The 15,366-nt window shown below is 36.1% G+C and overlaps 1 protein-coding gene across 7 annotated transcripts in view; it reads right to left on the reverse strand.

The window, feature by feature from the left end:
- Positions 1–3,671: 3,671 nt before the first annotated feature.
- LOC107719119 (chondroitin sulfate proteoglycan 5-like) overlaps positions 3,672–15,366 on the reverse strand; it is a 34,127-nt gene continuing 22,432 nt past the window's right edge. The window contains exons 4-7 of one of the 7 annotated variants that reach the window (XM_016526470.1): positions 11,063–11,141; positions 7,653–7,709; positions 5,117–5,218; positions 3,879–3,960 (exon numbers count right to left, since the gene is read on the reverse strand). In XM_016526470.1, the coding sequence (XP_016381956.1) occupies positions 5,132–5,218; positions 7,653–7,709; positions 11,063–11,141 (223 nt within the window). In that variant the 3' untranslated portion in view covers positions 3,879–3,960; positions 5,117–5,131. Of the gene's footprint in view, positions 3,961–5,116; positions 5,219–7,652; positions 7,710–10,984; positions 11,142–15,366 lie in introns of all 7 variants that reach the window. The other 6 variants (XM_016526468.1, XM_016526465.1, XM_016526467.1 and 3 more) reach the window with 6 other exon arrangements.

Consider the following 15,366-nt stretch of genomic DNA (forward strand, 5'->3'; position numbering starts at 1 on the left):
CTTATACAACTTTAGGAAGATTAGACCCTTCCAATCAGAGCAGGCCACACAACTCCTTGTCCAAGCTCTTGTTCTCTCCAGACTGAACTATTGTTATGCTCCCTTGGCGGGTCTTACGGCACGTACTATCCAGCCTCTTCAACTGATCCAGAACGCCGCAGCGAGAGTGGTCTTCAAAGAGCCAAAGAAAGCCCATGTCAAACCTCTTTTCATAATTTTGCACTGGCTACCAATAGCTGTTCGCATCAAATTCAAGGTACTGATGCTTGCCTACAAGGCAACCACTAGCGCTGCTAGTTCAGACCTACGTGCCCTCCAGAAGCTTGCGTTCTGCAAGTAAACGTCGCCTCGTGGTGCCATCCCAAAGAGGCACAAAATCACTCTCACTGACCTTTTCCTGGACTGTCCCCAGCTGATGGAACGACCTGCCTATCTCAATCCGAGCAGCTTTAGCCATTTTCAAAAAACATCTAAAGACACATCTTTTTCGCCATCACCTGACCAATTAATACTAGCACTTACCTATTCTATTCGGTTTGGTCTAATTTATTTATATATAAAAAAACTTGCTATGTGCACTGTGCTAGACTAACTGAGACTTGTCACAGCACTTGTATATTGTTGCTCTCTCGTTGCTCTGATTGGTTCTACTTTGTAAGTCGCTTTGGATAAAAACGTCTGCTAAATGACTAAATGTAAATGTAAATATATGTATACATACACATATATACATACACAATATTATATGAATATAAAATATGTCAATTTTGTGTATGTGTTATGTTGTATATATGTGTATATATATGTGTGTATATATATATATATATATATAACCTATCAATTGTTTTATTTAGTATCTTTTGAAGTTCACACGCACACACATAATGTAAATTACACTAAATAAAAGAGTCTACTTATCACTCAAAATTCAACAAAATACAATATTATATCAATAATATACAATATAAAAATATGAATAACTGTATGTGTAAGGCAACTGTTTTAATACATATATATATTACACATACAGTTATAAATTTTTTATATCGTATACATATATGTATATGTAATAAAATAATACAATTGAATATAATACACAAATTTTTATTTTGAATGGTGATGATTTATTAAATTTTTTTAGTATACATTACCATTTGGCTTAAGTGTCCAAATATTTTTGAGGCTACTTGTGTGTAAATGAGAGTTTTGTCTGTAAAAGGGCATTTTTTTCAAGTAAATGCAGAATCTTCTTTGTATTTCGCTGTACACTGTTCCACTTGAGTGACAGAAAATGAAAGCAGAGAAAGACCAGCCTCTCCTCAATCTAGCAATGACCCATACTATCAGAATGTGTTTCTATGACGATTACACCCCCAGAATTGCATTTGCATGAGGATCAACATGGCAGAAAAAGAAAAGGGAGGGAGAGAAAGCAGTGAAAAATGAGAGAGAAGAAAGAAAGAATGTTAGAGAGAGCTGGTGAGAAATCGAGCTGGTTTTGGTTCAACAAAAATTTGAGACAGGATCGCCTGGGGACATTACTGTGTCCTTTTTCACAGTGTCAGAGACTCAGAGCCACCTCAGGGCACTGAGGATTTTTATTTTTAGTGCGTGTAGAACATGTTGTGAACTCTCCCTTGTTTTTGATACTTGTGTATATGCTGTTGTCATGGCAGCGGGCGGGAATTAGATTAGGAAAAAGGCTGTAATAAGCTCAGATTTGGCCAAAACTAAGCAAAGTGCTCTTGAGCATTGAAGTAGAAACAAGTTTCACATACTGAGCTTCACAGACAATACAACTACAGTCTCACGTGATTATGAAGGTCTGTATGTTCCCGGATCTGATTTCATAGGCATCTGTGGTGCATTGAAAAGGCACTTATGTCGCTCTGTGTATATGAGAGGATGAAGTGCTCCCTATTATTCATTATAATACAGATTCACACAAAGAGACCAACCAGAGGCCCTGGAGGTACTGAAAACACGGATTGGAAAAGATGAAAATAAAATAAAATAGGTTAATGTTACATTACAAATAAATAAAAAGAATGGCTGACTTGCACTGCTAAATGACAAAATTGTCTCAGTGGTGTGTCTGCTCCCTATTTGCTGGCGGTCTCAAGTGAACTTGTTCTCTATTAGTGCGTTGGAGGAAGGGGTCTTTGCTCTGGGGCTGAAACAAACCTCATCGTCAAAAACTCATAAAAGGAAACCACAATAAAGAACCTGTGATTCATTTATAAGAGAATCTTGGAGTGTCAGTTTGACATAGCCCATTCATCAAAATAGCCAATTTTTTTCAAACCTCAGATTTTGGCTTTTTAAATTAGGAAACAGGGTGGAACTGATATTTAATTTTAGAACAAATTCTTGTGGGAACTTTATATTAAGGCTGGAATACACTGCACGGTTTTTCCCCCGATTTTCCACCAATTTACTGTCTTGAGAAGTTGACGTTAAGATTTTAAAAATTGTGTAGTGTATTCCAGACTTTATATCAACTGAAAAGCTAGAAGTTTTCACACTGCGCTTAACCCTGGGTTATCATCGTTCTAAGTTCAACATTTAACCACGGGTAAAGGTACGTTTCACCCTTGCTCGTCCAATCAATGACACGGACAAATATGCTAATAAGAACGTTAACCCAGGGTTTGGGAGTGTACAGTATGAAACGTCAACTTATGAATACCCAGGATAAATTATTAACCCCATGTAAATTATGAGCAGTGTGAAATGTGAAGCAAGATCACCAAGGATTTCTACCCGAGGTTAGAATGACCGAGGGTTACTATTTCAAGCCCTTTATTGTAGTAAAAACAACTAAGGAAGCAATTTATGAAAATTTTTCCTGACAATATATGCATAGGTTATTAGGCTATAAGCCAGGATTATAATGCAATATAGTTTAGGAGAGAGTGATAGACATGTCTAACTGTCTAATATGAGTCTTAGTTGATACCTAACACCTCAGAAAGTGATGCAATTGATTTTAAATTCATATTTGTCAGGGAAATAACAGAAAGATGTGTAGTATTTTGGTTCACCCTTATGACAGGCTTGCCAGCTTCTGTAAAACATTGTCAGTATGCAGGTCTAAAGTGATGCAGACCTTTATGGGGCAGGTATCAAAAGCCATGCGCAATTCCAAGCAAAGCAAGAGATAGTAAGCGCAAGACGGCATCTGGCCAGGGAAAACAACGAAGGCTAGGACCACACAGGGACAAGGACTTTAGTGTTAAAAAGGTTTATTTCAACAACTGTCAGATTTTTTCTCTTTGTAGTTTATATTCCCAAAAAAGTACAAAATAAAACAAGTACATCAAAGGATTAGAAATCACATCAAAACAAAGACACATTGTGTTTTTTTCTTTATATCAATCCAAGCATTTTTTCCATATATTTATACATACTCACTGAATTAGTCAGACAAACATCAAAACCTCTCAGTAGCTTTTTCTTTTATGACAACGTTTTATATTTTAAACCCCGAATATGTTTGACTTTTTTCTTCTTTTTTACAATATACACCAACGCATGCCGTAATTCAGTTAGGCAGGGGTAGGTGTGTGTATATCTAAGGGCTGGGTCAGGGGCGGGTCGACTACAGGGCAAAAAGACTGCAACAAGGGGCGGGGCAGGAGGCGGAGACTGAGTGGGTACGAGGGGCGGGGTTTTTAAAGTTTTCTGTCATGTGGTGATGGTGTGGTGGGTGTGGCTGCTCGTAGCGTCTGCTGCTCGATGCTTTAAGTGATCGTGGACGTGGTTGCGTAGGGTGCTTTTGTTTCTGTTCTACATCATGTTGTTCTGAAGCGAGTTTACCTCCGAAGAGTTCTCCTCGCCCAGCACCTTATGGTTCTCGTGCTTAGGGGTGAGCGAGTTCTGGATGTTCAGTGACTCGTCCTCTTTGGGTGGGGGCGCCTTCACGGGGTCCTCCAGCTTGTTCTGGGTATTAGGATCATCCTGGGAAAAGACAGTCCAATGTTAGACCTCTGCAACAACCTCAAATTGTTTATTACTTCTCCCACTTTAATAAATTTTTTTTTAAATTAGATAATGGGCAATTGTAAAGCTGTTAAATTATTAAATAAAAAATAAAATAAACAAATAAATAAAAATAAATAAATCATGCTCATAATGTACTACTTTATAAAAAAAAATGAAATAAAAATAAATAAATCCATTAAAGTATTAAAGGAGATGTTATGAGCATTCTTTATTTATTTACTTACTATCATTTGCAAATTATCCAATAAATGTTTAAGTATTTAAAATAAAAAATAAATAAATCATATTGCTCATTACATCTCCTACTACTTTAACAAAAAAGTTGTTTAATTACATAATGTGCCATTGTAAAGATATAAAATAAATAAATAGATAAATAAATAAACAAACATATATATATTTAGTGTAATGTTCAAAAATAATTTCGACCAAACCAAAAACAAAATTTCTACATTTAGTGAATAAATGTAGTTGTTTACATAAACATAAAATAAATTCAAATGATAATAATAAATAAGTAGATACTATTTTCAAAACACTTTGGCATCACATCCAAATAGTTGGAGTGTGACGGCACTGCGGGAACAGATCTTGCGTCAAATAAATTGATTGATTGCAGTTGGCTGAGGATTGATTGATCAATGGCTGAGGATGTTTTCTCCTCTGGGCAGAGCGGAGGCTGTATGATCCACCTGTCCTGACACACATGCATACATGCAAACCCATCAAAACTCATACAGCCCCATCCCACACTCCTGTCCCGCCAGTGAACAGGAAAAGCCATGGACTGAAACAAGAGCTCTGGCAAGAGGAGCTCACCTGCCATAGCAATAAAGCCTAGCTCTCTCTCTCTGTGGAATAACCATTCAGTGGCCTTTAATTAATGCAGTAATTGAAACAAATGAATGATACAAAATCGACTTGTTTTAGGGATAACTTGACACCTTCAATCCAGTGATAGTGACGCTAGCATGTTTTTTTAGGGGAAGCTGGTTGAGCTAAACTAGTTTTGCTAGAAGCTAATGAAGCGTTCTGGTTCCTTGGTGTAGTTGGGTTAAGGCACGAGTGTGTCAGGTTTTGATCTCGATTGAGACTACTAAAGATGATTTACCCATTCAGCGATGACTTAGATTGTAACTTCGGGCAGGATGTGGGGATACGCCACCTCCATGGTTACTGGATAGAGGGCGTCCTTTCTTCCGTCGGCATGAAACTAGAAAATGTGCTTTTTATTTGTGGTTGGATGGGGAGGTGGATTACACTTCTCTTGAGACGTTTGAGGGATTTTCTTTGGATATGAAAAGAGTCATGATGGAGATGACTGATGAGTATTTCTTTGCATTCTTCCTGTCAAAATTAGCTATGCTATTAATGAGAAGTGGCGGCTATCATGTTGTTCTTATCATGTAAATGTGTTACTCTTTAATGCAGTTTCATATTAAGTTTAATTAGACAGTTAAACAATGGAGAGATTGCTGACAGGTATTAGCCAATCAAGACTAGGCAAGCTATAATGCGAATCATCCCTATAGTTACTTTTAACAACTCTTTTTTTTCCCTCTTGAATAATCATGTCTATAAATCATACACCACCATTCAAAAATTTGGGGTCAATATGATTTAAAAAAAAAATAATTATTCATACTTTTATTCAGCAAGGATGGATTAAATTGATCAAAACTGACAGGAAAGACAGTTAAAATGTTACAAAAGATTTTATTTCAAATAAATGTTCATCTTTTGAACTTTCTATTCAAAGAACTCTAAAAAAAAAAAAAAAATAAATACATTAAAAAGTCATGTTTTCCACAAAAATATTAAGCTTTAAACAAACCTTTTTTCAACAATAATACGAAATGTTTCTTGAGCAGCAAATCAGCATATTAGAATGATTTCTGAAGGATCATGTGACACTAAAGACTGGTGTAATGATGCTGAAAACTCAGCTTTGCATCACAGGAATAAATACAATTTTAAAACACATTGAAATACAAAACTGTTTATTTGAGTTGTAGTAATATTTTGCAATATTACAATTTTTACTGTATTTGAATCAAATAAGTACAGCCTTGCTGAGCATAACAGACTTCTTTTTTTAAAAGAAACGTCTTACCGACTTCAAACTGCTGAACAGCAGTATTTATATTTTTTTAAAGGTAGTATATAAGTATATGCATTTTATCAGGCATTGAAATGTATATACTTAACATCATTGATCTGTTCTAAAACTGAGCTTTAGAAATGGAACCTAAATAAGTGTCAGTTGCAGTAAACGGCAAAGCTTTGAGGAAGGGCACTGAGACGATGAGACAGGAACAAGGAAGGGAGACTGTACATTAGAATCAGAGGCTTCACTGGTCTATAGCACAAAACTGGAGTGGACAGAAGGACAAAGGGCACATGGGAATAGAGCAGTGGGTCCACACTCATATTCTGTGAATAAAGTAAAATATTTCATTGTATACATTTTAAATCTGGAAAGTGTTGAGGAGAGGGGTCAAATCTGCAGTGATTAGTTGGACAGATCCAGCTTTTTCGGTGTACTAGCATGGTCCATGTGTTGTCTTAAAGAGATAGCTCACCCAAAAATGAACATTATGACTTTCTTTCTTCTGTGGAATGCCAAATGTTTGCTATTTGGTCACCAACATTCTTCAAAATATCTTCTTTTTTGTTCCACAGATGAAAGTCAGCCAGGTTTGCAACAACACATGAGGGTGAATAAATGACATTTTTGAACTGACCTCTTCCTTTAAGTCGTCAAAATCACTGACTGAAGAATATTTAGCTACCACTTCACTTATCTGACCTTTCCGCTCTAGTTTATATATGGTCTATTTCGTTCCAAAACATCTGTCAAGTCACAGACCCTCCCTGAGGGTTCAGGTCTGTGTGTGGAGTGAGAGAGAGAGAGAGAGAGAGCCGGGTTCTTTTACTCAAGCGCATATCGATCCGTGGAGCAGCAGCTCTGAGCTGATGGTAATAAAGAGGCCTGACTATCCACATTTTGCCCCCCCCCCTTGTCTTGAGAGATTCCTCGTTTCATGGCATGCATTTCATTTTCAGGAGTGTTTTCTCTGCGATGATGAGCTCCAAGCCTCGGCCGGAAGAGACAATCAATTTTGGTGTCCTATATTGTCTGAAGGTCATGGAGTGTTTGAAAGGATTTGGAGAATTTATCTCATTCTTGATCTCATACTGGCATATTATATTTCTGCAGACAACTCTAGTTGAAACAATATACACCCACAGATGTGAACTCCACTAATGGATGATTATTATATTCTTTAGAGGGACGCTCACCTAAAAATCATTTACTCACCCTCGTGTTGTTCCAAACCTGTATACATTTCTTCTGTAGCTGTTCTCTAAAAACCCCTTTTTATCATATTTAGTTTAAGAGAAAGAAGTTAGAAGAAAAAGTAATACAGGTTCAGAACAACTGGAGTAAATGATGACAGAACTTATACATTTGGTTGAACTATTTTTTAAGACTTTAAATGGACCATACTGTTAGTTTGGTTTCACTATGATGATGACGATAAGAAGGGCCAGGATTGGTCAGTACAGTTTGATAGACAGGAGAACAGCACAATGAAAGGACAGCTGCTGTCCTTTGGGCGGAGCTGTGGGGTTGTAAGTCTTACCTCACAGTCGGGCTCCTCTTTGGTCTTACACTCCCAGGTGTATCTGCTCATGGTTTTCTGAGGGGTGGGGGCATTGAGAGGATTATATACCTCATAAATATAATTTCCATTCAGAACGAGACAGAGATAGAGACTAAGACACAAAGAAAGAGACAGGGAAAGACAGACAGAAAGACAGGGAAAGGTCCCATTGTGTATAAGATCCTCCAGTGGTGAGACAAGAGACACTGAATGGACAAGTGTTCCCAACCTTAGTGCCACTTTTTTTTTTTTTTTTTTTTGCTTTACCCAAGAATCAACATTGTGGGACTATGTCTATGGCCCTTTAACGTCTTTAGGTTTTCAGCTCGGAATCCAAAAATATACATACACTTACTGTGTGCTAGATTTAAAGCGATAGATAACACACAAATGAAAATTCTGTCATTATTTGTTCAAATAATCCGTTTTATCATTTTAAATTTAAGTTTGATCTGTTCATCACAAAGATATCAAACATATGGTTTAAAAAGATCTGAAATTTAGCACACAAGACAGACTATTTTTAAGACAAAAAAATTATACAATGTGTATGTGTGTGTGTGTGTGTGTATGTTTTCATTTTTTGGCATAGAGATATATAATTTTTTTCAAAAATGTCTCCTTTTGTGTTTCATGGAATAAAACAACATATAGGTTTGGAAAAACATCATGGTGAGTAAATAATGACAGAATTTTATTTTTGGGGTGTACTATCCCTTTAAAAATATGACCTTGAGTTGCACTACTATATATATATAATTTAATATAATTATAATCAATATTCTCTTTAAAAAAAAATCCTGAGCTCAGGTACCAAAGACATTGAATTCATGTCCATTTTGCCCAAAGGTTTACCAAAAAAAAAAAGTACTAAAAAGTAGTTACTTTGATCTGACTGATGCATCCAGGCTGAAATTGATGGCAACTGTATGGATGGGTATATGCAATACAGATATTATACGTATTGAGAGTTTTTGAGACTGTTTTTATTAAACAATCCACCGTTGGGCTGTAGTAAACATAATGACCGAGGGTCTCAAAAATGCACATATCTTTTCTATTGCAAAAAAATACTGTATTTTCCATTGCTTTCCACTGCAATAATGTATTTTCCAAGACACATCAGATTTGAAAAGAGAAGAAAGCTGTGTTATGGTTATCCCACAGAAGAGAATGACGCCCGTGTTAGATCTACATCTACCCATGCGGCAGACATGTTAGCCAAGTGTTACGCCACCTATGGGCAGCAGTGAGACGTTGCATCTCAGATGTTTATCCTGCTTTTTTCGCTCAACACTTCATTGGTTGGTGAGATCTGGCCCACTCACCCTCTCATCTTTCTGAACCAGGATAAACGAGTGAAACGACAGACAGGTATATTAATGCGATGCAGTGGACAAGCAGCAGCAGATCACAGGACCACTAGGAGGCCCGTGTGAAGAGTCAGACATGCAGCGGTGCAGAGGAAGAGAGAAGGGGAGCGGGGTGAGGGGGAGGAGGGTGGCGTGGGTGGGCTCTCTCAGCGGAGTCCAAGGTCTGCAATCAGGGCACAATGCTGGAACCAGAGATGCTGCCATTAACTCACCCTTAAAAATCTGTCATTGTGTGATCGCTCATCATGTTTGCTGCAAACAGTGACTAAGATATCTGAGTAGGTTTCCTTCCCTTTCTAGACCTTAAAGTTACATTATGAATTATCTTTCCTTCAAGTCAGAAAACATCTAATCTTAACTCTCTTTATTCCAGTTGAACAAAAAGCAAAAACACAAAATCACAAAATACAATGCGACCACATACACCACCATTATTGATACACCTACTGAGAAACCTAAAAAATTTAATTAGAATTTACTTGTTAAAAACTTTATCTATTAAAAATGGATAAAAATAATGTATGTAGTCCTTTTTTATTTTTTTAACAAAATCATTTAACAAAAATTACTAAATTAAAATAAAATTATTTATTAATCACTGTAATTAATACATTTAATTTAATTCTATTTTTAATTTAATCAAATAAATGAAACTGAATAATAAATTACATTTTATTAAAACAATAACAATAAAATAATAATTAAATGTCCTGCTATCCTTATTTATTTTGTCTGTCGTTCTATTTTTTACTAAATCAATCAATAAAAATACTAAAAATTTAAATTATGTTTTAATCAAATTCATTATGTATTAATTGTAATTAATATTAATAATAAATTATTATTAATTTATATTATTTTAAAATATCTTTACTTAAATTCTAATTTATTTTTTAAAAATCAATCTATTACAAATTAATAAATAATAATAAAATATTATTAAATTACATTTCTGCTATCATATTTTATTTAAAAAATGTAATCAACACATAAAATAATAAATTAAAATAAATAAAAAGATTAATTACTATATTTCATAAAATAAAATGAATGCTAATTTTTCAAAAATTTAAAAGACATACATAATTATTCACACATAAATTAAGAAATATTATATTAATATTGTAATAATAAAATATTGCTTTAAAAAAAATCATCCACACCACCATTACAGATTTACTGACAAACAAATGCAATTCTGATTTATAAAAAAATAATCAATCAAATAAAATTACATAATTAATAATTAAATAAAAAATTTCTAAAATCATTTTATAGACTCAAACTCGCAACCTCTCACACATAAAACAAGAAATATTCCTCTCAACTGTAACTTCACGGATCGGACCTAGAAACCTAGAATCACCTATAGCCAAATTCCAAAAGGTGCAAATAAAATTATTCAACCCTCTCGCTTGCGTTTACATTTAATACAAATGGTCTGGGTGTGTATGTATATGTATGTGTCGGGGGAGAATGTGTCTTCCAGGTCTGCCTCTGTATTGATTCTTGCATGGGATCAATAGGGCCGCTTTCCCACGAGTCTCTCAAACCGCTGTTAAAGAGCGTGTCTACAGGCTAGACTATGTGCTCATCTAGAGACACGGCGGGGCAGATGGATGGCCTGTCGGAGAGAGGCTGACAGACTCGGGTCAGCCACAGCACCGAGCCCCACAATTAACGAAGCATCCAAAGCGGCGCTCGCAACAAAAAAAAAACGCCAGCTTTTTTCTCCGTTTCCCGGTTACCCTGTTGCTATGGTAACAACTGTTGCCTCAGTAACCACACTCCTATCTGAAAGCAGACCTCTTCAGCGGAGAAAACGCTCCCATCTCTCTGTGCACTGTGCACCCCCTCCCTTACCAAAGGTTACGCTCGGGGTCCATGCAGAGAGGGGACGGAGGGGGAGAGGAAAGAGAAAGACGAGAAACACGTTACCTGACAGATAATGTTATCATAGTAAGCCAAAGCACGGGCATGAGGGAGGTTAGGAGGGGTGTCGCAAAGTTTCCTTACATTTGGATGGGAGCCCTCAGCGATGGTGGACAACGAGAAATTATCATTGTGGTGCTCCGAGGAAGGACGGTACTTACTGCTGCGAGGTCGGGGAGAGGGGGAGGCGGGAAAAAAAGGGAAAAAGAAGAAGAGTGATGGAATGGAGGGAGCATTGTGGGAAAATGAGAGGTATAGAGAGAGACAAGGACACAATGGAAAATACAGGGGATCATGAATACAGAGGTTATGAAGGACAGAGGAGAGAAAGAGAATAAGAGAAGAGAACATTAGTGCAATTCTATAGGACTGCTTTGGAGGCAGAAGTTTAGACACACATTCAGTACACAACCTGTGATGCAACATACCACATGACAAATCACGCCTTTTTCTCAAATTCAACAAATATCAAAGTCTTTTCAAAATATTAGAAGTTCTAGACATTTCATCACCATTAAATGACCTCAAATGAATTAATAAATTAAGCTTCCTGCATGGGCTTATGTGTAGATCGCAGTTTCTTCCCATTTCCTTCTCGACTCTTCCTGTTCTCAAATAGGGGCTTTCGCACTGCGTAGTTCTAGGAACTAGCCAGCAGGGTTGTTCCTAGAGAACCATTCCCCCCCCCTCAGGCCGTTTTCCTGGTTGCATTCGCACCGGCAGCAGGAATTCTGAAGCGGCCAACAGCGACGTCTTTATTAGCGGCATTTACAAACGTCAACAACCGGTGAATGGAGGATACCGTGATCGGCGCTGTTTTTGTTGTGTGTCGTGGGTTTCGTGATAACGGAGATGGAATATAAACGCACAATTTACGTGATTGAAAGAGCATGAAAATCAGACTGAATCTCCTATGAAAACTTGTAGTGTTATCACTGAGGCTGCAAAAAGAACACAACGCTGCAAACAACAGGTATACTCTAAACCCGGATAAGTTGAGTTTACTTCAAAATTTTGAGGAAACTGGTTGCCCTAAAAAATTTAAGAAATGTTTACTTGATAAACTTGAGTGAAATTTACTTAAGCCATTTAAGTTTTGTTAACTTAATTGAATCTGTGATCTGAGGAACATTACTACTTAGAATTACTGACTCCCAGAGTGCATTGCGGCATGAATAAATTGTGCAATTTCTTTGTTTTACAGTAGTTGTTTTTATTTTCCAATTTTATTTGCTGTCTTGTGTCAGTAGTAGCACAACAAAAAGAGCAAATAAAATGTTTATTGTTACAATTAATCCAAATAAATGAAATTGAATTGTTACCATTGTTGTGATTCGTGTGCTGAATGTTGAAGTCTGTGTGTGACTTGAGCATATTACCACAAATATGAAAGTATTATATCAACCCAATAAAAAGCTTCTCAAGGTATTCATGAAAATCAATGAAATTGTAAAAGATTGTTAGTAATCACAAAACAATGCACTAATGATTTAATTTGAAGATAGATCACTTTTAAAAAGCAACCTATTTATTACTTTTCTTCCCTTGAAGTCAAATAACTCCAATTTCATGATGCATTGCTGCATGAACAGGAAGAAACCTATAATAATACAAACGAAGTTCCAAGTGCCCAAACAAAGAGAACGCTAATTCACTGTAATGGTGAGTAAAAAAAAAAAAAAAAAAACATTTTAGGAAAATCAACATCAATGTATAAAGCTAGCTTATGTGATGTTCTCTCAAATATTTCAGCTGTATTGAAAATTCAACATTCATGATGACTTTGGGAAACGAGTGAATGCAACTAGTGACAGATAGCTGCAGACATGGAGGAAATGAGTGAAAAGTCTATTAAGACTCCTGTGTGTGTATATATATATATATATATATATATAAAATAACCTGAATCATTGGCTGGCAGGGGGATAGATGGACAGGAAACTTCAGACAATATTACTATTATTAAAGGCTGCTAATTAATATGATGGCTCATATTATCAAGTTAAACAATTTCATCTGTTGTTTTAAAATAAATAGAAGATGTAAATAAATAAATAAATAATAATCAAATTAAAATAAAATAAATAGAATCAAATAAAAGATATTAGTATTTAGTATTGCTGTAACCTGAGTGTTTGCAATTGGAAAAAAAATGTTTAAAATAAGACCTATTACTTCCAATATTAGCAAATGTACATTTAGTCATTTAGCAAACGCTTTTATCCAAAGCGACTTACAAACGATGACAACAGAAGCAATCAAAAATGTTATGATAAAAAAAAAAAAAAGATTTCTGTTGCAGGGTGTTTTAAGGACTTACACTAATGTTCAATAGTTTGAGGTCAGTAACCTTTTTTTTTTTTTTTCTTTTTTGAACGAAAGTATTATTTTTATTTAGCAAGGAAAAATTCAATTGATCAAGAGAAAATACTTTTACATTGGTTAAAATAAAATTTCTACCAAGGGAAACGAGTGAATGCAACTAGTGACAGATAGCTGCAGACATGGAGGAAATGAGTGAAAAGTCTATTAAGACTCTTTTTCTTTTCTTCTTCTTCTGTTGTTATGTTGCACATTAGCAACATATTAGTGCACTGCTGCCTCTCACTGCTTTATTTATGTCATTGGTTCCTTTGTGGCTACTTGAATATTTTAAGCGTAAACTATTGGATTTTACAGTGTAGCCAAATGCCGTTATCGCAGTTTTCCATGTTTGTGTAGTAGCCTAAATATTTTTTCATGGCTTTTTAAAAATGCTGGGTAGCTGGTGTTTCGTATGTATTTGGCCAATCAGTGTACACTTACGTCACTGGTAGTTCCTACAAAACTGTTTTAGACTCTACTCTGAAGTAGGAGCTAATTTAGTTCCTCCAAACAGATTTCCTAGAACTAATTTTTTTTTTTTTTTTTTTGAACGAAAGTATTATTTTTATTTAGCAAGGACAAATTCAATTGATCAAGAGTAAATACTTTTACATTGGTTAAAATAGAATTTCTACCAAATCAGCATATTGGAATGATTTCTGAAGAATCATGAGCTTTCACATCACAGGAATAAATGACATTTTACAATGTATTAAAATAGTAAACAGTTATTTTAAATTGTAATAATCTTTCACAATCAAATTATTATTATTTTGTCAAGTGACTGCACCCTCGGAGAGAATTAGAGACATTAAAACATTAAAATAATCTTCCAGACCGCAAACTTTTAAATGCTATAGTGTAGGTCTCTGCATGGTTTTGGTGTTTTAGTGTTGAGTCGCCACATGATGTAAATTTGAGTCCTAAACTGAGAATTTATAGGATAAACATCCTCTTTCTTCTCTTTTTTTTGCCGTAATAAATCCCATCCCTTTCTATAGGATGTGAAGATTTGATCTTGTTTAGCGCTGAGTGAATTTGAGCACATTTACTGGTAGCAGATGGAGAGGTGGGCGTCTGATGTATTCACAACTAGTCTCATCTGTAGCATTGCTGCCTCTATTTCTCCTCTTCTCCATCACTCTCACCTCCAAACATGGCCACCCTCCTCTGCAGTTATAAAACTCAGTTTCTCCTCTTTTCCCTCATCATTTTCCTTCTGTTCTTTGAGGAGGGTGTGCGCTGTTTAATTCCTGGCTGTAGCTTCCACCCCCACACCCCCCTGGGTCTCACAGCTGTATGTAGGTCAGCCGGCCCCTCCTCCCCCATCGCACTGCCCTACTTTCAGCTGTAGCTTCCGTGACATCATGCAGTCTGCCCGCTGCTAGCGCAGCACGCTAAGCATTAGCGCACCATCCACTCACTGCATTATTTGGTCTCCGCAGCATTCAATTAGCAGCTGCGCTATCGTAACACTAACACTTTTCATGGAATTAAAAATGCTGCAGACATCACAAAAACATTTTCTGCATTATTTTGTTTCTCTCAGCTAAACTTTTATTTTGTTATTGCTTTACCCTGCTGTAAAATACAGCTTAAAGTTGGGTTGCTGGTCTCAGCTGATTTAAAGGTATAGTCATCTGTCATCATTTACTCACCTTCAAGTTGTTCCAAACCTGTGAATTTCTTTCTTTTGCTGAAAACAAAAGAAGATATTTTGAAGAGTTTCTGGTAGCCACTGACTTCCATAGTATCCCGCCCCCCATATTATAGAAGTCAATGGATACCAGCAACTTGTTTGGTTACCAACATTCCTCAAAATATCTTCTTTTGTGTTTAACAGAAAACTAAATTCTTACAGGTTTGGAACAACTTGAGGGTGAGTAAATGAAGACAGAAATGTCATTTTTGGGGTCTCTTAAAGCTGGTTTTCCTGCTTTCCAAGCTGGTTTAACCGTTTAACTTGCTGACAAGTCCCTAAAATCCATCTGAAACCAGCAAGCTAAACAGGTTTGACTAGGCAA

This window comes from Sinocyclocheilus rhinocerous, unplaced genomic scaffold (genome assembly GCF_001515625.1).
Source record: "Sinocyclocheilus rhinocerous isolate Xijiao unplaced genomic scaffold, SAMN03320098_v1.1 scaffold1084, whole genome shotgun sequence".
Classification (NCBI taxonomy): Eukaryota; Metazoa; Chordata; class Actinopteri; order Cypriniformes; family Cyprinidae; genus Sinocyclocheilus; species Sinocyclocheilus rhinocerous.